The 27541-nt window shown below is 52.9% G+C and overlaps 1 protein-coding gene across 1 annotated transcript; it reads right to left on the bottom strand.

The window, feature by feature from the left end:
- LOC143781697 (alpha-1-antitrypsin-like protein GS55-MS) lies at nucleotides 1–27340 on the bottom strand. The gene is made up of 5 exons (XM_077268431.1): nucleotides 27242–27340; nucleotides 25337–26000; nucleotides 24996–25266; nucleotides 900–1047; nucleotides 1–258 (listed from the first exon to the last, which is right to left on the bottom strand). The coding sequence occupies exons 2-5, from the start codon at nucleotides 25977–25979 to the stop codon at nucleotides 55–57; spliced, it is 1266 nt and encodes a 421-aa protein (XP_077124546.1). The 5' UTR covers nucleotides 25980–26000; nucleotides 27242–27340; the 3' UTR covers nucleotides 1–54.
- Nucleotides 27341–27541: the final 201 nt, after the last annotated feature.

Genomic DNA, 27541 nt, shown 5'->3' on the forward strand with positions numbered 1-27541 from the left:
CAGCTCTGCTGCATCTTTATTACTTCTCACATCCCAGAATCGTAGCGACATCGGTCACATTTCCACATTTTTCTTCAGTGGGTTGGTGATTCTTCCCAGGAACAGAATTGTATTAGTCTCATCATCAATGACGAGAACAAGAAATGGTTTGTTCACTTTTACCTCTGGGGAAGGAGCAAAGAAAGTCAAGCCTAAGCCAGTAAAAGGTGTCCCCTCTGTGCCTCTAGCATCAACATTGAGGATGACCGTGTGGACCGCCTGGAGGAAAAGAAACCAGAAGACCTCAAATACAGGGTCAATATATCACCATGGAGAAGTCAGGCAGTTGGCACAGTGGACAGATGACCACCCAGGTCCAATCCTTAGAAGGTTCTAGGGACCCTCATATGGAGTCTCGGACCGAGAACCCATCTTACCCTTATCTGAACACGTAAGGAACAATGACCCCTCCACTGATGTCTATGTGAGTCCCAAATGTAGCCAAGCTGGTGACTGCCTTAGATTTCAATCATGGCCACTTCTTCGTGGTAGATGCTGATGTGACTTAGAGTTTCCATAGAGAATTACTAACCTGTGAAGGTGCTACAATCCTCTGAATGGCGCACGGTGGTGCAGCACACAGACCTCTGTCTCCAAGTGAACTGCAGCGGCGTGCATGATGATTAGTGGGGTGCAAGCTTGTAAAAAGCCAATGTGGGCTGCTGGTATTACAAGACTTATGGGTCACCAAAGTGGCAAGGATGTTGGTAGGAGTATTTGCCCCGAATGTCTGATGCCAGAGAGGGGCCGACAAGATTTTCCATCTTTGCCAGGGTAGTAAACTGGAAGTGCTTGTCCTTACATGTACTGAGATGGACACATGAAGTTCTGCAGTGTCACAATGGGAAATAACCACGTACCTGTGACACACGCAGTTGGACATCCTGGGACATTCCAGAGAAGTTTGCCTGGACACTAAAAGCCATCGCCATGCCCAGATCACTTAGAACTGTCTTTAGGTCCAGGGAGGAGGTGATGGAAAACTTCGGTATGTGAAGGTTTATTTTACTGAGGAAAGAAAACATTCAATGTTCAAACACATGAGACGGATACCTTGTAACTAGTGTTGAGCGATACTTTCCGATATCGGAAAGTATCGGTATCGGAAAGTATCGGCCGATACCGTCAAAATATCGGATCCAATCCGATACCGATACCCGATCCCAATGCAAGTCAATGGGACGAAAATATCGGAATTAAAATAAACCCTTTATAAACTTGTAGGTTCATTCTACATGAAGGAAAACAACTAAGAATAATGTAGGATGTATTGGGGGACGTGGCGGAGATATTAAAGGGACAGAGGTTTAGCCCAATGTAATAGAATAGCAGGATTTTTAATTTTTTTTTATGAAGTTCGGCGTTAGAAAGAATTTGACTATGTTATTTTTTTTTTTTTTTATGTCAGATATTGATGTTTCACTACTTCCACGCCCTTCACCTTCTTTTTTACTTCTCCCACGCTTTCTTCTTAATTATCCTCATCATGAGCTTCTTTGACATCAACTTCTTCACCTTATTCATCTTCTTCTTCATCTTCTACCTATTATTTTTTGGGTTACATTGTTCATATTCTTTTTATTTTACTATTATCTTCATCATATTCAACTTCTTCATCATATTATTATTTGTGACAGGCATTCCCGTAGTTGTTATCTATAAAAGTTTGAAGATTACACCTTCCGTTCTGCCTGTCACAAACCAGTTACATTTGTCCGCGTTCAGTTTGGCCTGCAGCATCAGGCTTTATCCAGGGGCACCACGAGGAGGAACGGACTCACCCCCATACACTGCTTAGTCTTCTTCTGCTTATAATTTACATAATATTTTTTTGCTCTGATATTTTGTGTTATGCTTAATGTCCTTCTGCTCTTTGTTCTGCAGCCTCTTGTTCTTCTGCTTCTCGGTCTTCCAGGTCGTCGTCGTCTCCAGGGTCGTCGTCTCCGGGGTCGTCGTCATCGGGGTGGTCTCCGGGGTCGTCGTCATCGGGGTGGTCTTCAGGGTCATCGTCTCCAGGGTCGTCGTCATCACGGTGGTTGTCGTCTCTGGTGTCGTCGTCATCTTAGGGGTGTTCTTCCGGGTCATCGTGTTTAGTCTCTTGAACTTGGAAATGTAGCAGAAGGTACAAGAAGGCTGAGAAAATGCCGAGAACCAGCTGATGGAACTGGAACTCGGATGGCTACCCGAAGGTCCAAGAGCCAATGGAACTACCGAGGACCAGCTGACGTTACTGGAACCCGGTTACTAAGCAGGAGGTACCCGTGCCTGAAAGCACTACCAAGGACCACCTGACGTTGGTGGAACTCGGATACCCAGAGGGAGGCACCTAAGCCAAAGGCTCTGCCCGGAACCAGCTGACGGTACTGGAACCAGGATGGGGAGCAGAAGGTACAAGAGCAAAAGACACTGCCGAGAACCAGCTGACGGTGCTGGAACCCGGATGGGTAGCCGAAGGTCCAAGAGCCAATGGAACTACCGAGGACCAGCTGACGTTACTGGAACCCGGTTACTAAGCAGGAGGTACCCGTGCCTGAAAGCACTACCAAGGACCACCTGACGTTGGTGGAACTCGGATACCCAGAGGGAGGCACCTAAGCCAAAGGCTCTGCCCGGAACCAGCTGACGGTACTGGAACCAGGATGTGGAGCAGAAGGTACAAGAGCAAGTGTCTGCGTGGCTTTTGCAGGACACGTTGCCGGCTGCACAGCAGGGGAACAGCTGGCGGTGCTGGACCCCACTGACACATTGGCGAGGTGTTTGGCTCTGTGCAGCCAGCACTTCCGGACAGCAACGAGCGGTGTTGTAGCCCGGGCTCTGCAGGGGGAGCAGAGTGTAGGCCGAAGCCTACTTGAACCAATTTCAAAGGTAACCTTTAACCCCCCCTCAGGGGTTAGAAAGTAGAAGAGCCACAGCTTATGCAGCAGTAGTGCTGCACAAGTCAAAGGTTGCTCTTTTAATTTCGCTCCTTGCACACGCTGAATGAAACACGTATAACATTTAGCCCTTTATACAGTCAAACTGTGTTGGAGGCGCGAGTTCCCTTTGTAATGAGACGCAGCACAGATGTCAAGAATCCCACCTTGGTGCTGGGTGCAGCCTCCTGAGCGTTGTTATTTGCTGTACAGGAGTCTGCGCTGTCGTGTTATCCCCTGGCCTAGCGCTGTTAGCGCTGCCCATCTTCTGACCTCATTTAATGTTGGCCGGTGCGGTTCGCGATGCCCATGAATCACAGCCCCGCAGTGTATTGACATAGTTTAAACACTGCGGGGCTGGGATTCATGGCCTGGCGCAGTACATATGTTCGCCTCTCGCTTGGGTTCTTACACCTGCTTCAGACTATGTGGCGTCATCTGATCCCTTATCGCATGCCACGGCCATGAAGCCGCACAGTCCGAAGAAGGCGGAAGGAGAGGAGGGACAGGCGAACTGATGCACTGATCCTGCCCATCAATCACACCCTCGCAGTCCCAATAAATAAGACACCGAGGGGCGTTGTGTGGGTCAGGGCGGCCGCAGAGGCGCAGGCAGCCAAACAATGATGCCAGAAGACGGGCAGCGCTACCAAGGGGGTTGCAGCGTGTCATTACAAAGGAAAGTCACACCACCGGGACGGTTAAATGGTCACACAGAGGACACATTGCAGACGTGTTTTCAGTTCCACATGTGCGAGGAGAATACGTTTCTGAGCCACCTTGCACACATGCAGCATTACCGCTGTACAAGGTGGCTGGATAACGTAAAAACGCCTGGGGGAGGGGGGACAGGTTCCCTTCAATTTCAGTTCTTGTGTCTGCGTGGCTTTTGCAGGACACGTTGCCGGCTGCACAGCAGGGGAACAGCTGGCGGTGCTGGACCCCACTGACACATTGGCTGGTGTTTTTCTCTGTGCAGCTAGCACATCTGGGCAAAAACTGGCGGTGTGTTAGAGCCCAGGGACAGCAGGAGGAGGAGCAGGAGGAGGAGGAGCAGGGGGAGGGGAGTGTAGGCCGAAGCCTGCACAGGCGGCAGCTTTGGGTGTGTTGTGTCTGCGTGGCTTTTGCAGGACACGTTGCCGGCTACACAGCAGGGGAACAGCTGGCGGTGCTGGACCCCACTGACACATTGGCGAGGTGTTTGGCTCTGTGCAGCCAGCACTTCCGGACAGCAACTAGCGTTGTTGGAGCCCGGGCTCTGCAGGTGGAGCAGAGTGTAGGCCGAAGCCTAATTGAACCGATTTCAAAAGTCACCTTTAACCCCCCCTCAGGGGTTACAAAGTAGAAGAGCCACAGCTTATGCAGCAGCAGTGCTGCGCAAGTCAAAGGTTGCTCTTGTAATTTTTCTCCTTGCACACGCTGAATGGAACACGTATAACATTTAGCCCTTTATACAGTCAAACTGTGTAATGGAGGCGAGAGTTCCCTTTGTAATGAGACGCAGCACAGGTGTCAAGAATCCCACCTTGGTGCTGGGTGCAGCCTCCCGAGCGTTGTTATTTGCTGTACAGGAGTCTGCGCTGTCGTGTTATCCCCTGGCCTAGCGCCGTTAGCGCTGCCCATCTTCTGGCATCATGTAATGTCGGCCGGTGCGGTTCGCGATGACCATGAATCCCAGCCCCGCAGTGTCTTAACATTGTTAAAACACTGCGGGGCTGGGATTCAGGGCCTGGCGCAGCACATATGTTCGCCTCTCACACTCGGGTCCTTACACCCGCTTCAGACTGTGCGGCGTCATCTGATCCCTTATCGCATGCCACGGCCATGAAGCCGCACAGTCCGAAGAAGGCGGAAGGAGAGGAGGGACAGGCGAACTGATGCACTGATCCTGCCCATCAATCACACCCTCGCAGTCCCAATAAATAAGACACCGAGGGGCGTTGTGTGGGTCAGGGCGGCCGCAGAGGCGCAGGCAGCCAAACAATGATGCCAGAAGACGGGCAGCGCTACCAAGGGGGTTGCAGCGTGTCATTACAAAGGAAAGTCACACCACCGGGACGGTTAAATGGTCACACAGAGGACACATTGCAGACGTGTTTTCAGTTCCACATGTGCGAGGAGAATACGTTTCTGAGCCACCTTGCACACATGCAGCATTACCGCTGTACAAGGTGGCTGGATAACGTAAAAACGCCTGGGGGAGGGGGGACAGGTTCCCTTCAATTTCAGTTCTTGTGTCTGCGTGGCTTTTGCAGGACACGTTGCCGGCTGCACAGCAGGGGAACAGCTGGCGGTGCTGGACCCCACTGACACATTGGCTGGTGTTTTTCTCTGTGCAGCTAGCACATCTGGGCAAAAACTGGCGGTGTGTTAGAGCCCAGGGACAGCAGGAGGAGGAGCAGGAGGAGGAGGAGCAGGGGGAGGGGAGTGTAGGCCGAAGCCTGCACAGGCGGCAGCTTTGGGTGTGTTGTGTCTGCGTGGCTTTTGCAGGACACGTTGCCGGCTACACAGCAGGGGAACAGCTGGCGGTGCTGGACCCCACTGACACATTGGCGAGGTGTTTGGCTCTGTGCAGCCAGCACTTCCGGACAGCAACTAGCGTTGTTGGAGCCCGGGCTCTGCAGGTGGAGCAGAGTGTAGGCCGAAGCCTAATTGAACCGATTTCAAAAGTCACCTTTAACCCCCCCTCAGGGGTTACAAAGTAGAAGAGCCACAGCTTATGCAGCAGCAGTGCTGCGCAAGTCAAAGGTTGCTCTTGTAATTTTTCTCCTTGCACACGCTGAATGGAACACGTATAACATTTAGCCCTTTATACAGTCAAACTGTGTAATGGAGGCGAGAGTTCCCTTTGTAATGAGACGCAGCACAGGTGTCAAGAATCCCACCTTGGTGCTGGGTGCAGCCTCCCGAGCGTTGTTATTTGCTGTACAGGAGTCTGCGCTGTCGTGTTATCCCCTGGCCTAGCGCCGTTAGCGCTGCCCATCTTCTGGCATCATGTAATGTCGGCCGGTGCGGTTCGCGATGACCATGAATCCCAGCCCCGCAGTGTCTTAACATTGTTAAAACACTGCGGGGCTGGGATTCAGGGCCTGGCGCAGCACATATGTTCGCCTCTCACACTCGGGTCCTTACACCCGCTTCAGACTGTGCGGCGTCATCTGATCCCTTATCGCATGCCACGGCCATGAAGCCGCACAGTCCGAAGAAGGCGGAAGGAGAGGAGGGACAGGCGAACTGATGCACTGATCCTGCCCATCAATCACACCCTCGCAGTCCCAATAAATAAGACACCGAGGGGCGTTGTGTGGGTCAGGGCGGCCGCAGAGGCGCAGGCAGCCAAACAATGATGCCAGAAGACGGGCAGCGCTACCAAGGGGGTTGCAGCGTGTCATTACAAAGGAAAGTCACACCACCGGGACGGTTAAATGGTCACACAGAGGACACATTGCAGACGTGTTTTCAGTTCCACATGTGCGAGGAGAATACGTTTCTGAGCCACCTTGCACACATGCAGCATTACCGCTGTACAAGGTGGCTGGATAACGTAAAAACGCCTGGGGGAGGGGGGACAGGTTCCCTTCAATTTCAGTTCTTGTGTCTGCGTGGCTTTTGCAGGACACGTTGCCGGCTGCACAGCAGGGGAACAGCTGGCGGTGCTGGACCCCACTGACACATTGGCTGGTGTTTTTCTCTGTGCAGCTAGCACATCTGGGCAAAAACTGGCGGTGTGTTAGAGCCCAGGGACAGCAGGAGGAGGAGCAGGAGGAGGAGGAGCAGGGGGAGGGGAGTGTAGGCCGAAGCCTGCACAGGCGGCAGCTTTGGGTGTGTTGTGTCTGCGTGGCTTTTGCAGGACACGTTGCCGGCTACACAGCAGGGGAACAGCTGGCGGTGCTGGACCCCACTGACACATTGGCGAGGTGTTTGGCTCTGTGCAGCCAGCACTTCCGGACAGCAACTAGCGTTGTTGGAGCCCGGGCTCTGCAGGTGGAGCAGAGTGTAGGCCGAAGCCTAATTGAACCGATTTCAAAAGTCACCTTTAACCCCCCCTCAGGGGTTACAAAGTAGAAGAGCCACAGCTTATGCAGCAGCAGTGCTGCGCAAGTCAAAGGTTGCTCTTGTAATTTTTCTCCTTGCACACGCTGAATGGAACACGTATAACATTTAGCCCTTTATACAGTCAAACTGTGTAATGGAGGCGAGAGTTCCCTTTGTAATGAGACGCAGCACAGGTGTCAAGAATCCCACCTTGGTGCTGGGTGCAGCCTCCCGAGCGTTGTTATTTGCTGTACAGGAGTCTGCGCTGTCGTGTTATCCCCTGGCCTAGCGCCGTTAGCGCTGCCCATCTTCTGGCATCATGTAATGTCGGCCGGTGCGGTTCGCGATGACCATGAATCCCAGCCCCGCAGTGTCTTAACATTGTTAAAACACTGCGGGGCTGGGATTCAGGGCCTGGCGCAGCACATATGTTCGCCTCTCACACTCGGGTCCTTACACCCGCTTCAGACTGTGCGGCGTCATCTGATCCCTTATCGCATGCCACGGCCATGAAGCCGCACAGTCCGAAGAAGGCGGAAGGAGAGGAGGGACAGGCGAACTGATGCACTGATCCTGCCCATCAATCACACCCTCGCAGTCCCAATAAATAAGACACCGAGGGGCGTTGTGTGGGTCAGGGCGGCCGCAGAGGCGCAGGCAGCCAAACAATGATGCCAGAAGACGGGCAGCGCTACCAAGGGGGTTGCAGCGTGTCATTACAAAGGAAAGTCACACCACCGGGACGGTTAAATGGTCACACAGAGGACACATTGCAGACGTGTTTTCAGTTCCACATGTGCGAGGAGAATACGTTTCTGAGCCACCTTGCACACATGCAGCATTACCGCTGTACAAGGTGGCTGGATAACGTAAAAACGCCTGGGGGAGGGGGGACAGGTTCCCTTCAATTTCAGTTCTTGTGTCTGCGTGGCTTTTGCAGGACACGTTGCCGGCTGCACAGCAGGGGAACAGCTGGCGGTGCTGGACCCCACTGACACATTGGCTGGTGTTTTTCTCTGTGCAGCTAGCACATCTGGGCAAAAACTGGCGGTGTGTTAGAGCCCAGGGACAGCAGGAGGAGGAGCAGGAGGAGGAGGAGCAGGGGGAGGGGAGTGTAGGCCGAAGCCTGCACAGGCGGCAGCTTTGGGTGTGTTGTGTCTGCGTGGCTTTTGCAGGACACGTTGCCGGCTACACAGCAGGGGAACAGCTGGCGGTGCTGGACCCCACTGACACATTGGCGAGGTGTTTGGCTCTGTGCAGCCAGCACTTCCGGACAGCAACTAGCGTTGTTGGAGCCCGGGCTCTGCAGGTGGAGCAGAGTGTAGGCCGAAGCCTAATTGAACCGATTTCAAAAGTCACCTTTAACCCCCCCTCAGGGGTTACAAAGTAGAAGAGCCACAGCTTATGCAGCAGCAGTGCTGCGCAAGTCAAAGGTTGCTCTTGTAATTTTTCTCCTTGCACACGCTGAATGGAACACGTATAACATTTAGCCCTTTATACAGTCAAACTGTGTAATGGAGGCGAGAGTTCCCTTTGTAATGAGACGCAGCACAGGTGTCAAGAATCCCACCTTGGTGCTGGGTGCAGCCTCCCGAGCGTTGTTATTTGCTGTACAGGAGTCTGCGCTGTCGTGTTATCCCCTGGCCTAGCGCCGTTAGCGCTGCCCATCTTCTGGCATCATGTAATGTCGGCCGGTGCGGTTCGCGATGACCATGAATCCCAGCCCCGCAGTGTCTTAACATTGTTAAAACACTGCGGGGCTGGGATTCAGGGCCTGGCGCAGCACATATGTTCGCCTCTCACACTCGGGTCCTTACACCCGCTTCAGACTGTGCGGCGTCATCTGATCCCTTATCGCATGCCACGGCCATGAAGCCGCACAGTCCGAAGAAGGCGGAAGGAGAGGAGGGACAGGCGAACTGATGCACTGATCCTGCCCATCAATCACACCCTCGCAGTCCCAATAAATAAGACACCGAGGGGCGTTGTGTGGGTCAGGGCGGCCGCAGAGGCGCAGGCAGCCAAACAATGATGCCAGAAGACGGGCAGCGCTACCAAGGGGGTTGCAGCGTGTCATTACAAAGGAAAGTCACACCACCGGGACGGTTAAATGGTCACACAGAGGACACATTGCAGACGTGTTTTCAGTTCCACATGTGCGAGGAGAATACGTTTCTGAGCCACCTTGCACACATGCAGCATTACCGCTGTACAAGGTGGCTGGATAACGTAAAAACGCCTGGGGGAGGGGGGACAGGTTCCCTTCAATTTCAGTTCTTGTGTCTGCGTGGCTTTTGCAGGACACGTTGCCGGCTGCACAGCAGGGGAACAGCTGGCGGTGCTGGACCCCACTGACACATTGGCTGGTGTTTTTCTCTGTGCAGCTAGCACATCTGGGCAAAAACTGGCGGTGTGTTAGAGCCCAGGGACAGCAGGAGGAGGAGCAGGAGGAGGAGGAGCAGGGGGAGGGGAGTGTAGGCCGAAGCCTGCACAGGCGGCAGCTTTGGGTGTGTTGTGTCTGCGTGGCTTTTGCAGGACACGTTGCCGGCTACACAGCAGGGGAACAGCTGGCGGTGCTGGACCCCACTGACACATTGGCGAGGTGTTTGGCTCTGTGCAGCCAGCACTTCCGGACAGCAACTAGCGTTGTTGGAGCCCGGGCTCTGCAGGTGGAGCAGAGTGTAGGCCGAAGCCTAATTGAACCGATTTCAAAAGTCACCTTTAACCCCCCCTCAGGGGTTACAAAGTAGAAGAGCCACAGCTTATGCAGCAGCAGTGCTGCGCAAGTCAAAGGTTGCTCTTGTAATTTTTCTCCTTGCACACGCTGAATGGAACACGTATAACATTTAGCCCTTTATACAGTCAAACTGTGTAATGGAGGCGAGAGTTCCCTTTGTAATGAGACGCAGCACAGGTGTCAAGAATCCCACCTTGGTGCTGGGTGCAGCCTCCCGAGCGTTGTTATTTGCTGTACAGGAGTCTGCGCTGTCGTGTTATCCCCTGGCCTAGCGCCGTTAGCGCTGCCCATCTTCTGGCATCATGTAATGTCGGCCGGTGCGGTTCGCGATGACCATGAATCCCAGCCCCGCAGTGTCTTAACATTGTTAAAACACTGCGGGGCTGGGATTCAGGGCCTGGCGCAGCACATATGTTCGCCTCTCACACTCGGGTCCTTACACCCGCTTCAGACTGTGCGGCGTCATCTGATCCCTTATCGCATGCCACGGCCATGAAGCCGCACAGTCCGAAGAAGGCGGAAGGAGAGGAGGGACAGGCGAACTGATGCACTGATCCTGCCCATCAATCACACCCTCGCAGTCCCAATAAATAAGACACCGAGGGGCGTTGTGTGGGTCAGGGCGGCCGCAGAGGCGCAGGCAGCCAAACAATGATGCCAGAAGACGGGCAGCGCTACCAAGGGGGTTGCAGCGTGTCATTACAAAGGAAAGTCACACCACCGGGACGGTTAAATGGTCACACAGAGGACACATTGCAGACGTGTTTTCAGTTCCACATGTGCGAGGAGAATACGTTTCTGAGCCACCTTGCACACATGCAGCATTACCGCTGTACAAGGTGGCTGGATAACGTAAAAACGCCTGGGGGAGGGGGGACAGGTTCCCTTCAATTTCAGTTCTTGTGTCTGCGTGGCTTTTGCAGGACACGTTGCCGGCTGCACAGCAGGGGAACAGCTGGCGGTGCTGGACCCCACTGACACATTGGCTGGTGTTTTTCTCTGTGCAGCTAGCACATCTGGGCAAAAACTGGCGGTGTGTTAGAGCCCAGGGACAGCAGGAGGAGGAGCAGGAGGAGGAGGAGCAGGGGGAGGGGAGTGTAGGCCGAAGCCTGCACAGGCGGCAGCTTTGGGTGTGTTGTGTCTGCGTGGCTTTTGCAGGACACGTTGCCGGCTACACAGCAGGGGAACAGCTGGCGGTGCTGGACCCCACTGACACATTGGCGAGGTGTTTGGCTCTGTGCAGCCAGCACTTCCGGACAGCAACTAGCGTTGTTGGAGCCCGGGCTCTGCAGGTGGAGCAGAGTGTAGGCCGAAGCCTAATTGAACCGATTTCAAAAGTCACCTTTAACCCCCCCTCAGGGGTTACAAAGTAGAAGAGCCACAGCTTATGCAGCAGCAGTGCTGCGCAAGTCAAAGGTTGCTCTTGTAATTTTTCTCCTTGCACACGCTGAATGGAACACGTATAACATTTAGCCCTTTATACAGTCAAACTGTGTAATGGAGGCGAGAGTTCCCTTTGTAATGAGACGCAGCACAGGTGTCAAGAATCCCACCTTGGTGCTGGGTGCAGCCTCCCGAGCGTTGTTATTTGCTGTACAGGAGTCTGCGCTGTCGTGTTATCCCCTGGCCTAGCGCCGTTAGCGCTGCCCATCTTCTGGCATCATGTAATGTCGGCCGGTGCGGTTCGCGATGACCATGAATCCCAGCCCCGCAGTGTCTTAACATTGTTAAAACACTGCGGGGCTGGGATTCAGGGCCTGGCGCAGCACATATGTTCGCCTCTCACACTCGGGTCCTTACACCCGCTTCAGACTGTGCGGCGTCATCTGATCCCTTATCGCATGCCACGGCCATGAAGCCGCACAGTCCGAAGAAGGCGGAAGGAGAGGAGGGACAGGCGAACTGATGCACTGATCCTGCCCATCAATCACACCCTCGCAGTCCCAATAAATAAGACACCGAGGGGCGTTGTGTGGGTCAGGGCGGCCGCAGAGGCGCAGGCAGCCAAACAATGATGCCAGAAGACGGGCAGCGCTACCAAGGGGGTTGCAGCGTGTCATTACAAAGGAAAGTCACACCACCGGGACGGTTAAATGGTCACACAGAGGACACATTGCAGACGTGTTTTCAGTTCCACATGTGCGAGGAGAATACGTTTCTGAGCCACCTTGCACACATGCAGCATTACCGCTGTACAAGGTGGCTGGATAACGTAAAAACGCCTGGGGGAGGGGGGACAGGTTCCCTTCAATTTCAGTTCTTGTGTCTGCGTGGCTTTTGCAGGACACGTTGCCGGCTGCACAGCAGGGGAACAGCTGGCGGTGCTGGACCCCACTGACACATTGGCTGGTGTTTTTCTCTGTGCAGCTAGCACATCTGGGCAAAAACTGGCGGTGTGTTAGAGCCCAGGGATAGCAGGAGGAGGAGCAGGAGGAGGAGGAGCAGGGGGAGGGGAGTGTAGGCCGAAGCCTGCACAGGCGGCAGCTTTGGGTGTGTTGTGTCTGCGTGGCTTTTGCAGGACACGTTGCCGGCTACACAGCAGGGGAACAGCTGGCGGTGCTGGACCCCACTGACACATTGGCGAGGTGTTTGGCTCTGTGCAGCCAGCACTTCCGGACAGCAACTAGCGTTGTTGGAGCCCGGGCTCTGCAGGTGGAGCAGAGTGTAGGCCGAAGCCTAATTGAACCGATTTCAAAAGTCACCTTTAACCCCCCCTCAGGGGTTACAAAGTAGAAGAGCCACAGCTTATGCAGCAGCAGTGCTGCGCAAGTCAAAGGTTGCTCTTGTAATTTTTCTCCTTGCACACGCTGAATGGAACACGTATAACATTTAGCCCTTTATACAGTCAAACTGTGTAATGGAGGCGAGAGTTCCCTTTGTAATGAGACGCAGCACAGGTGTCAAGAATCCCACCTTGGTGCTGGGTGCAGCCTCCCGAGCGTTGTTATTTGCTGTACAGGAGTCTGCGCTGTCGTGTTATCCCCTGGCCTAGCGCCGTTAGCGCTGCCCATCTTCTGGCATCATGTAATGTCGGCCGGTGCGGTTCGCGATGACCATGAATCCCAGCCCCGCAGTGTCTTAACATTGTTAAAACACTGCGGGGCTGGGATTCAGGGCCTGGCGCAGCACATATGTTCGCCTCTCACACTCGGGTCCTTACACCCGCTTCAGACTGTGCGGCGTCATCTGATCCCTTATCGCATGCCACGGCCATGAAGCCGCACAGTCCGAAGAAGGCGGAAGGAGAGGAGGGACAGGCGAACTGATACACTGATCCTGCCCATCAATCACACCCTCGCAGTCCCAATAAATAAGACACCGAGGGGCGTTGTGTGGGTCAGGGCGGCCGCAGAGGCGCAGGCAGCCAAACAATGATGCCAGAAGACGGGCAGCGCTACCAAGGGGGTTGCAGCGTGTCATTACAAAGGAAAGTCACACCCCCGGGACGGTTAAATGGTCACACAGAGGACACATTGCAGACGTGTTTTCAGTTCCACATGTGCGAGGAGAATACGTTTCTGAGCCACCTTGCACACATGCAGCATTACCGCTGTACAAGGTGGCTGGATAACGTAAAAACGCCTGGGGGAGGGGGGACAGGTTCCCTTCAATTTCAGTTCTTGTGTCTGCGTGGCTTTTGCAGGACACGTTGCCGGCTGCACAGCAGGGGAACAGCTGGCGGTGCTGGACCCCACTGACACATTGGCTGGTGTTTTTCTCTGTGCAGCTAGCACATCTGGGCAAAAACTGGCGGTGTGTTAGAGCCCAGGGACAGCAGGAGGAGGAGCAGGAGGAGGAGGAGCAGGGGGAGGGGAGTGTAGGCCGAAGCCTGCACAGGCGGCAGCTTTGGGTGTGTTGTGTCTGCGTGGCTTTTGCAGGACACGTTGCCGGCTACACAGCAGGGGAACAGCTGGCGGTGCTGGACCCCACTGACACATTGGCGAGGTGTTTGGCTCTGTGCAGCCAGCACTTCCGGACAGCAACTAGCGTTGTTGGAGCCCGGGCTCTGCAGGTGGAGCAGAGTGTAGGCCGAAGCCTAATTGAACCGATTTCAAAAGTCACCTTTAACCCCCCCTCAGGGGTTACAAAGTAGAAGAGCCACAGCTTATGCAGCAGCAGTGCTGCGCAAGTCAAAGGTTGCTCTTGTAATTTTTCTCCTTGCACACGCTGAATGGAACACGTATAACATTTAGCCCTTTATACAGTCAAACTGTGTAATGGAGGCGAGAGTTCCCTTTGTAATGAGACGCAGCACAGGTGTCAAGAATCCCACCTTGGTGCTGGGTGCAGCCTCCCGAGCGTTGTTATTTGCTGTACAGGAGTCTGCGCTGTCGTGTTATCCCCTGGCCTAGCGCCGTTAGCGCTGCCCATCTTCTGGCATCATGTAATGTCGGCCGGTGCGGTTCGCGATGACCATGAATCCCAGCCCCGCAGTGTCTTAACATTGTTAAAACACTGCGGGGCTGGGATTCAGGGCCTGGCGCAGCACATATGTTCGCCTCTCACACTCGGGTCCTTACACCCGCTTCAGACTGTGCGGCGTCATCTGATCCCTTATCGCATGCCACGGCCATGAAGCCGCACAGTCCGAAGAAGGCGGAAGGAGAGGAGGGACAGGCGAACTGATGCACTGATCCTGCCCATCAATCACACCCTCGCAGTCCCAATAAATAAGACACCGAGGGGCGTTGTGTGGGTCAGGGCGGCCGCAGAGGCGCAGGCAGCCAAACAATGATGCCAGAAGACGGGCAGCGTTACCAAGGAGCTTGTTGCGTGTGTCAATACAAAGTCAAATCACACCTGAGGGACGTTTTAATGGTCACAGAGGACACATTTTAGACGTGTTCACTTCAACATGGGCAAGGAGAATAAGTTTCTGAGCCACCTTGAACACATGCAGCATTACTGCTGTTCAAGGTAGCTGTAAAACATAGAAACACCTGGGGGAGGGGGGACAGGTTCCCTTCAATTTCAGTTCTTGTGTCTGCGTGGCGGTCGCAGGACACGTTGCCGGCTACACAGCAGGGGAACAGCTGGCGGTGCTGAACCCGACTGACACATTGGCTGGTGTTTTTCTCTGTGCAGCTAGCACATCTGGGCAAAAACTGGCGGTGTTAGAGCCCAGGGTCAGCAGGAGGAGCAGGGGGAGCGGAGTGTAGGCCGAAGCCTGCACTCGAGCAAGTTGAAAGGAAACCTTTAACCCCCCCCCCCCCCAGGCGTTTGTAGCTGAAAGAGCCATTGTGTACAGCACTAATGCTGGAAAAGGTAAACTTAGCTCTTTTAATTATGGTCCTTGTACATGCGGAACCAAACATTTATGAAATGTGTCTCCTCACAGCGTTAAACCGTCCGGTAGGTGGAACTTTCCTTTGTCGTGTGACGCAGCACAGCCATCATTTTTACCCCCTTGGCGCCGTGCGCCCCCTCCTCAGCGTTGTTTGAATCTGTCCCGGAGCCTGCGCTGTTAGGTTAGCCCTTGGCCATGCACACATGTTGCGCTGCCCGTCTTCTGACCTCATTTGGTGTCAGGCTGGCTGCGCCTGTGCGGGTGCGCTGGCCGAGATCCCGCCTCGCAGTGTCGTCTAATGTAATCCCACCGCGGGCCTGTGATCCGTGCCCGTGCGCAGTGCATATCCTCTCCTCTCACTCCCCTCCCTACGGCTTTTTCAGACTGTGCGGTGTCACGGCCGTGGCATGCTATTAGGGACCAGCTGACATCGCACAGTCTGAAGAAGCCGTAGGGAGGGGAGTGAGAGGAGAGGATATGCACTGCGCACGGGCACGGATCACAGGCCCGCGGTGGGATTACATTAGACGACACTGCGAGGCGGGATCTCGGCCAGCGCACCCGCACAGGCGCAGCCAGCCTGACACCAAATGAGGTCAGAAGACGGGCAGCGCAACATGTGTGCATGGCCAAGGGCTAACCTAACAGCGCAGGCTCCGGGACAGATTCAAACAACGCTGAGGAGGGGGCGCACGGCGCCAAGGGGGTAAAAATGATGGCTGTGCTGCGTCACACGACAAAGGAAAGTTCCACCTACCGGACGGTTTAACGCTGTGTGGGGACACATTTCATAAGTGTTAGGTTCAGCATGTGCAAGGAGCATCACGAAAAGAGGCACTTTTTCCCTTTGCATTATTACTGCTGCACAAGGTGGCTCCTTCAGTAACAAACGCCTGGGGGGGGGGGGTCAGGTTCCCTTACATTTAACTTGTTGTGTCTGCGTGGCGGTCGCAGTACACGTTGCCGTATACACAGCAGGGGAACAGCTGGCGGTGCTGAACCCCACTAACACATTGGCGAGGTGTTTGGCTCTGTGCGTACAGCACTTCTGGACGGCAACTAGCGGTGTTGGAGCCCAGGGACAGGTGGAGGAGGAGGAGGTTGGAGGAGGTTGGAGGAGGTAGGAGGGATTGCCACACACACAGCAGGGGAACAGCTGACGTTACTGAACCCCAATAACAGAGGAGGGACTGTTGACTGTGCGTACAGCACTTCTGGACGGCAACTGGCGGTGTTGGAGCCCAGGGACAGGTGGAGGAGGAGGAGGTAGGAGGAGGTAGGAGGGATTGCCACACACACAGCAGGGGAACAGCTGACGTTACTGAACCCCAATAACAGAGGAGGGACTGTTGACTGTGCGTACAGCACTTTTGGACGGCAACTGGCGGTGTTGGAGCCCAGGGACAGGTGGAGGAGGAGGAGGTTGGAGGAGGTAGGAGGGATTGCCACACACACAGCAGGGGAACAGCTGACGTTACTGAACCCCAATAACAGAGGAGGGACTGTTGACTGTGCGTACAGCACTTCTGGACGGCAACTGGCGGTGTTGGAGCCCAGGGACAGGTGGAGGAGGAGGAGGTAGGAGGAGGTAGGAGGGATTGCCACACACACAGCAGGGGAACAGCTGACGTTACTGAACCCCAATAACAGAGGAGGGACTGTTGACTGTGCGTACAGCACTTCTGGACGGCAACTGGCGGTGTTGGAGCCCAGGGACAGGTGGAGGAGGAGAAGGTTGGAGGAGGTAGGAGGGATTGCCACACACACAGCAGGGGAACAGCTGACGTTACTGAACCCCAATAACAGAGGAGCGACTGTTGACTGTGCGTACAGCACTTCTGGATGGCAACTGGCGGTGTTGGAGCCCAGGGACAGGTGGAGGAGGAGGAGGTTGGAGGAGGTAGGAGGGATTGCCACACACACAGCAGGGGAACAGCTGACGTTACTGAACCCCAATAACAGAGGAGGGACTGTTGACTGTGCGTACAGCACTTCTGGACGGCAACTGGCGGTGTTGGAGCCCAGGGACAGGTGGAGGAGGAGGAGGTAGGAGGAGGTAGGAGGGATTGCCACACACACAGCAGGGGAACAGCTGACGTTACTGAACCCCAATAACAGAGGAGGGACTGTTGACTGTGCGTACAGCACTTCTGGACGGCAACTGGCGGTGTTGGAGCCCAGGGACAGGTGGAGGAGGAGGAGGTTGGAGGAGGTAGGAGGGATTGCCACACACACAGCAGGGGAACAGCTGACGTTACTGAACCCCAATAACAGAGGAGGGACTGTTGACTGTGCGTACAGCACTTCTGGACGGCAACTGGCGGTGTTGGAGCCCAGGGACAGGTGGAGGAGGAGGAGGTAGGAGGAGGTAGGAGGGATTGCCACACACACAGCAGGGGAACAGCTGACGTTACTGAACCCCAATAACAGAGGAGGGACTGTTGACTGTGCGTACAGCACTTCTGGACGGCAACTGGCGGTGTTGGAGCCCAGGGACAGGTGGAGGAGGAGGAGGTTGGAGGAGGTAGGAGGGATTGCCACACACACAGCAGGGGAACAGCTGACGTTACTGAACCCCAATAACAGAGGAGGGACTGTTGACTGTGCGTACAGCACTTCTGGACGGCAACTGGCGGTGTTGGAGCCCAGGGACAGGTGGAGGAGGAGGAGGTTGGAGGAGGTAGGAGGGATTGCCACACACACAGCAGGGGAACAGCTGACGTTACTGAACCCCAATAACAGAGGAGGGACTGTTGACTGTGCGTACAGCACTTCTGGACGGCAACTGGCGGTGTTGGAGCCCAGGGACAGGTGGAGGAGGAGGAGGTAGGAGGAGGTAGGAGGGATTGCCACACACACAGCAGGGGAACAGCTGACGTTACTGAACCCCAATAACAGAGGAGGGACTGTTGACTGTGCGTACAGCACTTCTGGACGGCAACTGGCGGTGTTGGAGCCCAGGGACAGGTGGAGGAGGAGGAGGTTGGAGGAGGTAGGAGGGATTGCCACACACACAGCAGGGGAACAGCTGACGTTACTGAACCCCAATAACAGAGGAGCGACTGTTGACTGTGCGTACAGCACTTCTGGACGGCAACTGGCGGTGTTGGAGCCCAGGGACAGGTGGAGGAGGAGGAGGTTGGAGGAGGTAGGAGGGATTGCCACACACACAGCAGGGGAACAGCTGACGTTACTGAACCCCAATAACAGAGGAGCGACTGTTGGGACTGTGCGTACAGCACTACCAGGCAACAACTAGCGGTGTTGGAGCCCAGGGACAGGTGGAAAAGCAGAGGAACACAATGTAGGCCGAAGCCTGAGAAAGTCGAAAGGGAACCTTTAACCCCCCCCCAAGGCGTTTGTAGCTGAAAGAGCCAGCTTGTGCAGCACAAAAGATGCAAAAGGAAAAGGTGGCTCTTTTCATCATGCTCCTTGCAAACACAGAACTAAACACTTATAAAATGTGTCCCCTGCAACCGTAAAACCGTCCCGGAGGTGGGACTTTCCTTCGTAATGTGACGCAGCCCAGCCGTCATTCCTACCCCCCCGGCGCCGCGCACCGGCTCCTCAGCGTTGTTTTATTCCGTCCAGGAGCCTGCGCTGTTATGTTATCCCGTGGCCAGGCACACTTAGCGCTGCCCGTCTTCTGGCATCATTTGGTGTCTGGATGGCTGCGCCTGTGCGGCCGCGCTGGCAGAGAGCCCGCCTCGCAGTGTCTTCTGATTTAATCCCACTGGGGGCCTGGGATCCATGGACATGCGCAGTGCATATCTGAACCTCCACCTCTCACTCATCTCCCTATGGCTTCTTCAGACTGTGCGGTGTCACGGCCGTGGCATGCTGTTAGGGACCAGCTGACACCGAACAGTCTGAAGAAGCCATAGGGAAATGAGTGAGAGGTGGAGGTTCAGATATGCACTGCGCATGTCCATGGATCCCAGGCCCCCAGTGGGATTAAATCAGAAGACACTGCGAGGCGGGCTCTCTGCCAGCGCGGCCGCACAGGCGCAGCCATCCAGACACCAAATGATGCCAGAAGACGGGCAGCGCTAAGTGTGCCTGGCCACGGGATAACATAACAGCGCAGGCTCCTGGACGGAATAAAACAACGCTGAGGAGCCGGTGCGCGGCGCCGGGGGGGGTAGGAATGACGGCTGGGCTGCGTCACATTACGAAGGAAAGTCCCACCTCCGGGACGGTTTTACGGTATCAGTGGACACATTTTATAAGTGTTAAGTTCTGCGTGTGCAAGGAGCTAAACAAAAATAGCTACCTTTTCCTTGGGCAGCATTACTGCTGCACAAGGTGGCTCTTTCAGTAACAAACGCCTTGGGGGGGGGGGGGGGGACAGATTCCCTTACATTTCAGTTGTTGTGTCAGCGTGGCGGTCGCATGACACATTGCCGGCTACACAGCTGGGGATCAGCTGACGTTACTGAAACCCAATAACACTGGGTCGTATGTTTTGACTGTGCAGACGGCACGTCTGAGCCTCAACTGGCGGTGTTGGAGCCCAGGAATTTAAGTTCAGGTGGTAGAAAGATGAACACAACAGGAGACCTGGATAACGTATACAGTGACCTAATTATTCAATCAGGAGGAGGAGTGGCAAATTCCGGCGAGATCCAGGCCTTGTTCATTTTCAGGAAAGTAAGCCGGTCAACGTTATCGGAGGATAGTCGCATGCGACGGTCAGTTAGTACACCACCTGCAGCACTAAAGACACGTTCCGATAATACACTGGCCGCAGGGCAAGACAGCACCTCCAATGCATACTGGCTTAGCTCTGGCCATGTATCCAGCTTTGAGACCCAAAACTTGAAAGGGGAAGAGCCATCTGGGAGTACAGCAAGAGGGCAAGACATGTAGTCTGTCACCATCTGACGGAACCGTTGCCTCCTGCTGACTGGAGCCGTCTGTGATGGTGTAGACTTTTGTGGCGGGCACAGAAAACTGTGCCACAGTTCGGCCATACTGGTCTTGCCTTGGGCAGAGGCACTGCTTCTGCTCCCTCTTTGTGCAGAGCCTCCACCACGGCCTGGACGCACTGAGCTGCTTTGGAATGCACTAGCAGCACTTCTCTCAGTTGGAATGGAGAAGATGATGGAATTGACCAGTGTGTCTTGGTACTCCCGCATTTTTTGCTCCCGGTTCAACGGTGTGATGAGGCTTTCTACGTTGTCCCGGTAGCGAGGATCGAGGAGGGTGAACACCCAATAATCAGACATGTTGAGAATGTGGGCGATGCGGCGGTCGTTTCTCAGGCACTGCAGCATGTAATCCACCATGTGCTGCAGACTGCCAACTGCCCAAGAAACGCTGTCCCCTGCATGAGGCGTGATCTCTGCCCGCTCGTCATCACCCCACCCTCGCTGTACACACTGAGTACTGGACAATTGTGTAACTCCCTCCTCTGGACGGATGTCTTCCTCCTCCATTGACTCCTCCTCATCCTCCTCACAAACGGTCCCCTGCCTACGCGTTTGTGAGGAACCACGTGGCGCTGACTGTCCAGAAGATGATGGAAATGGTGAATCCTCATCCTCCACCTCTTCCACAACATCATCCCTTAGCGCTTGCAGTGATTTTTCAAGCAGGCAGATAAGGGGGACAGTCATGCTGACTAGTGCATCATCTGCACTCGCCATCCGCGTGGAATAATCAAAGGGACGCAAAACCTGGCAGACGTCATTCATAGTGGCCCACTCTGTGGTTGTGAAGTCTGTACGGCGCTGACTGCGACTTTTTTGCGCCTGAAGCAGCTGGTACTCCATTACAGCTTGCTGCTGCTCACACAACCGCTCCAACATATGTAACGTGGAATTCCACCTGGTAGGTAGGTCACATATGATGCGATGTTCCGGCAGGCGGTGTCGGCGCTGCAGAGCCGCAATGCGCGCTTTTGCCGTGCTGGAACGCCGCAAGTGAGCACACTCTAGGCGGACCTTGTGCAGCAGTGCATCAAGATCCGGATAGTCCCTCAAAAAGCTCTGCACGACCAAATTGAGCACATGTGCCAGACATGGGATGTGAGTGAGGTTGCCGAGGCCCAGAGCTGCCACCAGATTTCGGCCATTATCACACACTACCATGCCTGGCTGGAGATTCGCTGGCACAAACCACACATCGCTCTCCTGCTTGATGGCATTCCAGAGCTCCTGCGCTGTGTGGCTACGATTCCCCAAGAAAATTAATTTCAAGACGGCCTGTTGACGTTTGGCCACGGCTGTGCTCATGTCGGTCGTAACAGGTACACGTTCATCACGGGTCCATGTGGAGGTGGACTGTGACGGCTCCTGCAGCGATGATTCTGAGGAACTGGTGTAAGAGGAGGAGTCAATGCGTACAGAATGGATTCCTGCAATCCTTGGAGTGGGCAGGACACGTCCTGCGCCACTCGCACGGTCTGTACCCGGCTCAACGACATTAACCCAATGGGCAGTGAGGGAAAGGTATCGCCCCTGTCCATGTTGACTGGTCCACGCATCGGTGGTGAGGTGGACCTTGCTACTGACGGCGTTCAGTAGCGCGTGTTTTATGTGTCCCTCCACATGCTTCTGCAGGGCAGGGACGGCTTGCCTGCTGAAGTAAAAGCGGCTGGGCACATTGTACTGTGGGACTGCCAATGACATCAAGTCACGGAAGCTGTCAGTCTCCACCAGCCTGAATGACAGCATTTCCAGTGACAGAAGTTTGGCAATGCCTGCAGTCAGAGCCTGTGCTCGTGGGTGGTTTGACGAGAAAGGCCGCCTTTTCTCCCATGCCTGTACTACCGATGGCTGTAGACTGGGCTGGGAGTGTGTGGATGACTGGGAAAGTGGCGCTGCGGGTGGAATTACAGCGGGTCTCTGGACAACTGGGGCAGAGGTTCTTCCACGGCGATCCTGGGAGGACGCCGAACCAGCTGCGTGTGAGGTAGAGGAAGAGGCAACACGAGCTGAAGAGGTGGTAGCTGCCGCTGTTGGTTGGCCTACCTCTTCAGTGTGTTTTTCTAACTCCGCCGGGTGCCTGTTGCGCACATGTTTCCACATGTTGGAGGTATTGAGGTTGCTGACATTTTTCCCTCTTTTGACTTTTTGATGACACACGTTGCATCTGACATAGCAAATGTCATCTGCAACTGTGTCAAAAAAGGACCAGGCACTGCAAGTCTTGGGAGCGCCCTTTTTGGCTTTTGGAAGAGACATGCTCCTAACGGGTGCCAAAGCGGAGGCTGCAGGATCCGCAGTCTTCCCCCTCCCTCTCCCTCTTTGGGCCGTACGGGGAATCTCTTCCTCAGAGCTGCTCCCACCACCTTCCTGTCCCTCACGCCAAGATGGGTCGAGGACCTCATCATCTACACTACCCTCTGCCCCCAACTGCTCCTCCTGGGTAGTCTCAGCAGCAGAGCACGCACCAGTAAGTGGCACCTGAGTGTCATCATCAGCTGATGCGGCCTGCGATGTGGTGACCGGAGCCACTGGCCCACCCGCCTCTTCAGAGGAAGACAGAAAAAGCTGTTGGGCATCACTGCACCCTGCCTCTTCTTCCATTTCTCCAATGCTGCTTGGCTGGCCCCCTGTTTCCAAGCCAAGAGATTCAGAGAACAGAAGTAGAGACGGCTCCTGTCCTGGGCTCTCTGTCTGCCTGGGCAATTTGGCAGGTGGTGAAGAGACAGATGGCTGCTCTCCAGTGCTCTGTGTCTGAGAGGATGTGGCACTAATGGAAGTTGATGCATTAGCTGCCATCCATCCGACAACAGCTTCAATTTGTTCTTCACGCAGCAGCGGTGTACGGCGCTCGGACACAAAGCTTCGCATGAACGACTTGCCTGGTGAAAGTGGGTGCTGATGAGTCACCGGTGCCCGCAGCAGGCACAGAATCCCCACGTCCCCTCCCTGCTCCGCGACGGCTCCCACGCCCCCGTGCCTTACTCACTGCCTTCTTCATCTTGGTTGACTGATAAAGATAAGCAGAAAAGTACTAACGGATTTGTGTGCTTATTCCTGAGCAACTCCTCCTAACAGGTATAAGAAGCACTAATTATCTAAAGTGTGGACTAGACTTTAATATGAGCTAATGTGGCCTACAGAAATGTAAAGTGGTGTAACTGGTGTGTTTGGTGAACTTTATTATTTATTTATTTTTTGGGGGCTGAACTGACAACAGATAGAGCTGCAGTCACACGGAGACCGTGCAGACAGACGTAAATGGCGCTACAAGGCCCAAAAACCCTCCTCTACTTTATCCTATGTAGTGTTTTTCCACAAATTAGCTGGAGACGGGTGGAAAGACACTAATAGGATTTTTTTGAATAAATTAGCAGCAGACTACACTATTTGGAAAAAAAAGAAAATTGATTTGGCGGGATGACGCAGTGAAAAACCCTGAGCTGGAGACAACCAGGCTATAGCTGCTCACAGATTACAGGGCGAGCTGCAGTCACACGGAGACCGTGCAGACAGCCGTAAACGGCGCTGCAAGGCCCAAAAACCCTCCTCTACTTTATCCTATGTAGTGTTTTTCCACAAATTAGCTGGAGACGGGTGGAAAGACACTAATAGGATTTTTTTAAATTAATTAGCAGCAGACTACACTACTTTGAAAAAAAAGAAAATTGATTTGGCAGTATGACGCAGTGAAAAACCCTGAGCTGGAGACAACCAGGCTATAGCTGCTCACAGATTACAGGGCGAGCTGCAGTCACACGGAGACCGTGCAGACAGCCGTAAACGGCGCTGCAAGGCCCAAAAACCCTCCTCTACTTTATCCTATGTAGTGTTTTTCCACAAATTAGCTGGAGACGGGTGGAAAGACACTAATAGGATTTTTTTAAATTAATTAGCAGCAGACTACACTACTTTGAAAAAAAAGAAAATTGATTTGGCGGTATGACGCAGTGAAAAACCCTGAGCTGGAGACAACCAGGCTACAGCTGCTCACAGATTACAGGGCGAGCTGCAGTCACACGGAGACCGTGCAGACAGCCGTAAACGGCGCTGCAAGGCCCAAAAACCCTCCTCTACTTTATCCTATGTAGTGTTTTTCCACAAATTAGCTGGAGACGGGTGGAAAGACACTAATAGGATTTTTTTAAATTAATTAGCAGCAGACTACACTACTTTGAAAAAAAAGAAAATTGATTTGGCGGTATGACGCAGTGAAAAACCCTGAGCTGGAGACAACCAGGCTACAGCTGCTCACAGATTACAGGGCGAGCTGCAGTCACACGGAGACCGTGCAGACAGCCGTAAACGGCGCTGCAAGGCCCAAAAACCCTCCTCTACTTTATCCTATGTAGTGTTTTTCCACAAATTAGCTGGAGACGGGTGGAAAGACACTAATAGGATTTTTTTGAATAAATTAGCAGCAGACTACACTACTTGGGAAAAAAAAAAAAAAAAGGAACAGTATGAGGCAATGAACCACCCTCCCTGAACTGAATACAACCAACTATGGATGGCCTATGTGGCTGCACTCAGACTGGAGACTGGGCTGCACTCACACACACACACACACAGACCCTGCAGATCGCTGTGAAAACAGCGCTACAAGGCAAAAGCAAGGTGAATAGTAGGTGAACACAGCGGTTGCTAAATTAGCCTTTGGAAAGCACAAAGAAGCAAATCGCTATCTCTAAACTGTCCCTCAGTCAGCAAACAGCGTCCTGTCACTAACTGAATTCACAGCAGAGTGATCGCAAAATGGCGCCAGCGACTTTTAAACTGCATCATGACATCATTACACCAGCCAATCACAGCCTTGCCAGTAGTTTCATGCCCTCCATGCTAAACAGGATGTGCCCACACTTGGAATCAATCTCATTGGCTGAATTTCTGCTTTTTGAATCTTAGAACTTCCGATTCCGGTATCCGATACGCGGCAAGTATCGGAATCCCGGTATCGGAATTCCGATACCGCAAGTATCGGCCGATACCCGATACTTGCGGTATCGGAATGCTCAACACTACTTGTAACATCTCAAGAACTGATACATCGTTTTTACCATTTTCCCATTGATTTTCTCCATCCGCTGATCATGTCCACAGACAAAGCTTCTTCTACATCATGGATCTTTCCGTCTTCAGGGACAATGAGGAGCATAGAAGCTTTGCTTTTGTACGGGAGCTCGATCACAGTGCACGGAAGCTTCTTGTCTTGGTGAATCTTGTATACACCAGGGTTACTCATCATAGGAACATTCACTGTTGTGTCCTTATCCACAATGAACTTGTCATTTGTGGTCAGCAGAGGGACAAATGGAAGCTTCCATTCCCCTATAGACAGATGTTAATATATTAGATTATTATAGATTTGCCTCAGAGAAGTAGATATTTAACATCTTACCTTTAAACAAGACAAAATTGATGAGAACCATTAATGTGTCTGGATCCAAGTCTTTGATAACCTCTGGGATTTTTCCGTCAGTTTTGCTCTTGACGTGATCATTGATCTGTCCCTTGACCTGTGGTCCATCTGTGAAGTCCGTCTTCACAATCTCCGCCTGGTAGTAATGCACCGTTTCATTAAGAAAACTTTCAAGGATTTCCATCTTTTTGTCCACAAATACGGCATTTCCAATGTTGATCTGTAGGTTACTCTCGGGTTGGCTCAGCGTTCGGTGGAGATGGCCCAGCACTCCGTGCACTTCTGCCTCTTGTGTGTGGTTCTGGTTCAGGACATCCATGATCTCCTGGTGAGTTGTGGATCGGGCTCCCAACACCAGTGTGGACAGCATGGTGGAAAAACTCAGTGGAGAGATGACAATATTTTGGATCGGAGATCCCTTCGCCCTTGATGATTTGGAGGCTACGAGCTTAAAAAGCTTCAGTGCAAATTCAATATTTGCTGTAACTATTGCACTTTGGGCCTCTTTGAATTGTTCACCATCTTCTGTCTTCTTGGGCTCCTCGCGTGGAAAATTGCAAAAACGCTGGTCTAAAGCGATCACCATGGGGATGAACCATATGAGATATTGGAGGACCTTCATGGCTTATTAGTAAATGCTGACCTGTAGAATGCAAAGTTGTATCCTTCATGTCATCAATATTAATGAAAAGCAAAATTTGTGGCACTTTTTAAAAAGAACGGTCTCATTCCTGAAAACAGAGCAGATGACCAACCACAGGTCCAGCTCTTGACAACCTCCATTTTGCTGGGAGATGTTTCCATTGACTGCACATTTTCTTAAATTGGCCACTACATGGAATAAGAGATAGTAGATCAGGTCTACACTCTGACTCACAGTGGAGGGTCCCAAGCAGGGGGCTTTGAGCTTCATGCTCCCTAGTAGGGTGCTTTAACCCCATTAATCTAAGGGGTAACATTTCTTCTTGTGGAGAGTGACAAGCCAGGCCTGGTATGTCAGAGAGAGGAGACTTATAAGCCATGGATACGCCTCTGGCAAATTAAATATGCAAAAATGACTTCAGAGAGGAAGAGGACTAGAACGCTAGCATAACCTATTGTAAGTAGCAATACTGAAAGTCACAATCAACCCTTTAACAAGCCTTGCCATGTGATTTAGGATAAAAGCCCAAACCAGAATCTCAATTTGCAGACACGGTGTTTAAAGTGTTTCCCTTATCAGTTCAAAGTGTGAGATCAGACTTCGGTAGGTGAGAGGCTTAATCCTGGGATACTTCGCACTGACGAGGGGCAATACCCCGAAACACCGTGTCTGCAAATTGAGATTCTGGTTTGGCTTTTATCCTAAGTCACATTGCAAGGCTCGTTAAGGGGTCCGTATTGACTTTTAGACTTGCTAGATTCAATAGGTTGCGCTAGAGTTGAAGTCTTTCTCCTTTCTTAAGAGTCAATTTGCATATTAAAATCCCATGAATGTAATATTTTCAAGAAAACCTCAGAATTTTCCAGTCTGGTTTGATATATTTTGTATCCATTGGGGTCCTCAGTTTGCAAAAGTTTCACCAAAACTTAGACTATTTTTTGGAATGTTGAATGTAACATTTTGACTCAAAGGAAAGACATCTCATAAGGAGACTAAGCAAGTACATGGTGTTCCATGTGCTCATGGATGATAACCCCTGTGGGACAACTACTGCTGGCCATATTGCTTGTCACTTGGCTTGATGGTAAAGGAGAACTTAACCACTCGGTTTTTTCAGGGGTGGAATTTGAATTTTTTAGTTTTGACTACAGCATATAGTAATGATAACTTCCTAACCAGTTACTACCCCACTTACAGTTCTGTGGTGCTACATGAGACCCTTCCATCCTCCCCCAACGCACCTGAAAGCTGCGAGGTGTCAGCCGGTAATCATCGGTATAATAAGAGGTTTTTGTGCTGCAATCTCTGTATGCTTCCTGGTAAATTGTTTTGTAACCGCCGACATTGAGCCCTAATTCCCAGGAACGGAACAGAACAGTTTATTTGCTCAGTAAATGATACTTTGTAACCTTGCAATACCACAAACACATTGTAGAAAGTTTCTCCTCCATCGTCGGCTGCTTTTTATTTTGTTCATTTTGATGCATTTAAACAAACATTAAAAAAGTGAAATAAAAACTGAATAATTCTCTAACGCTTTC

This window comes from Ranitomeya variabilis, chromosome 1 (genome assembly GCF_051348905.1).
Source record: "Ranitomeya variabilis isolate aRanVar5 chromosome 1, aRanVar5.hap1, whole genome shotgun sequence".
Classification (NCBI taxonomy): Eukaryota; Metazoa; Chordata; class Amphibia; order Anura; family Dendrobatidae; genus Ranitomeya; species Ranitomeya variabilis.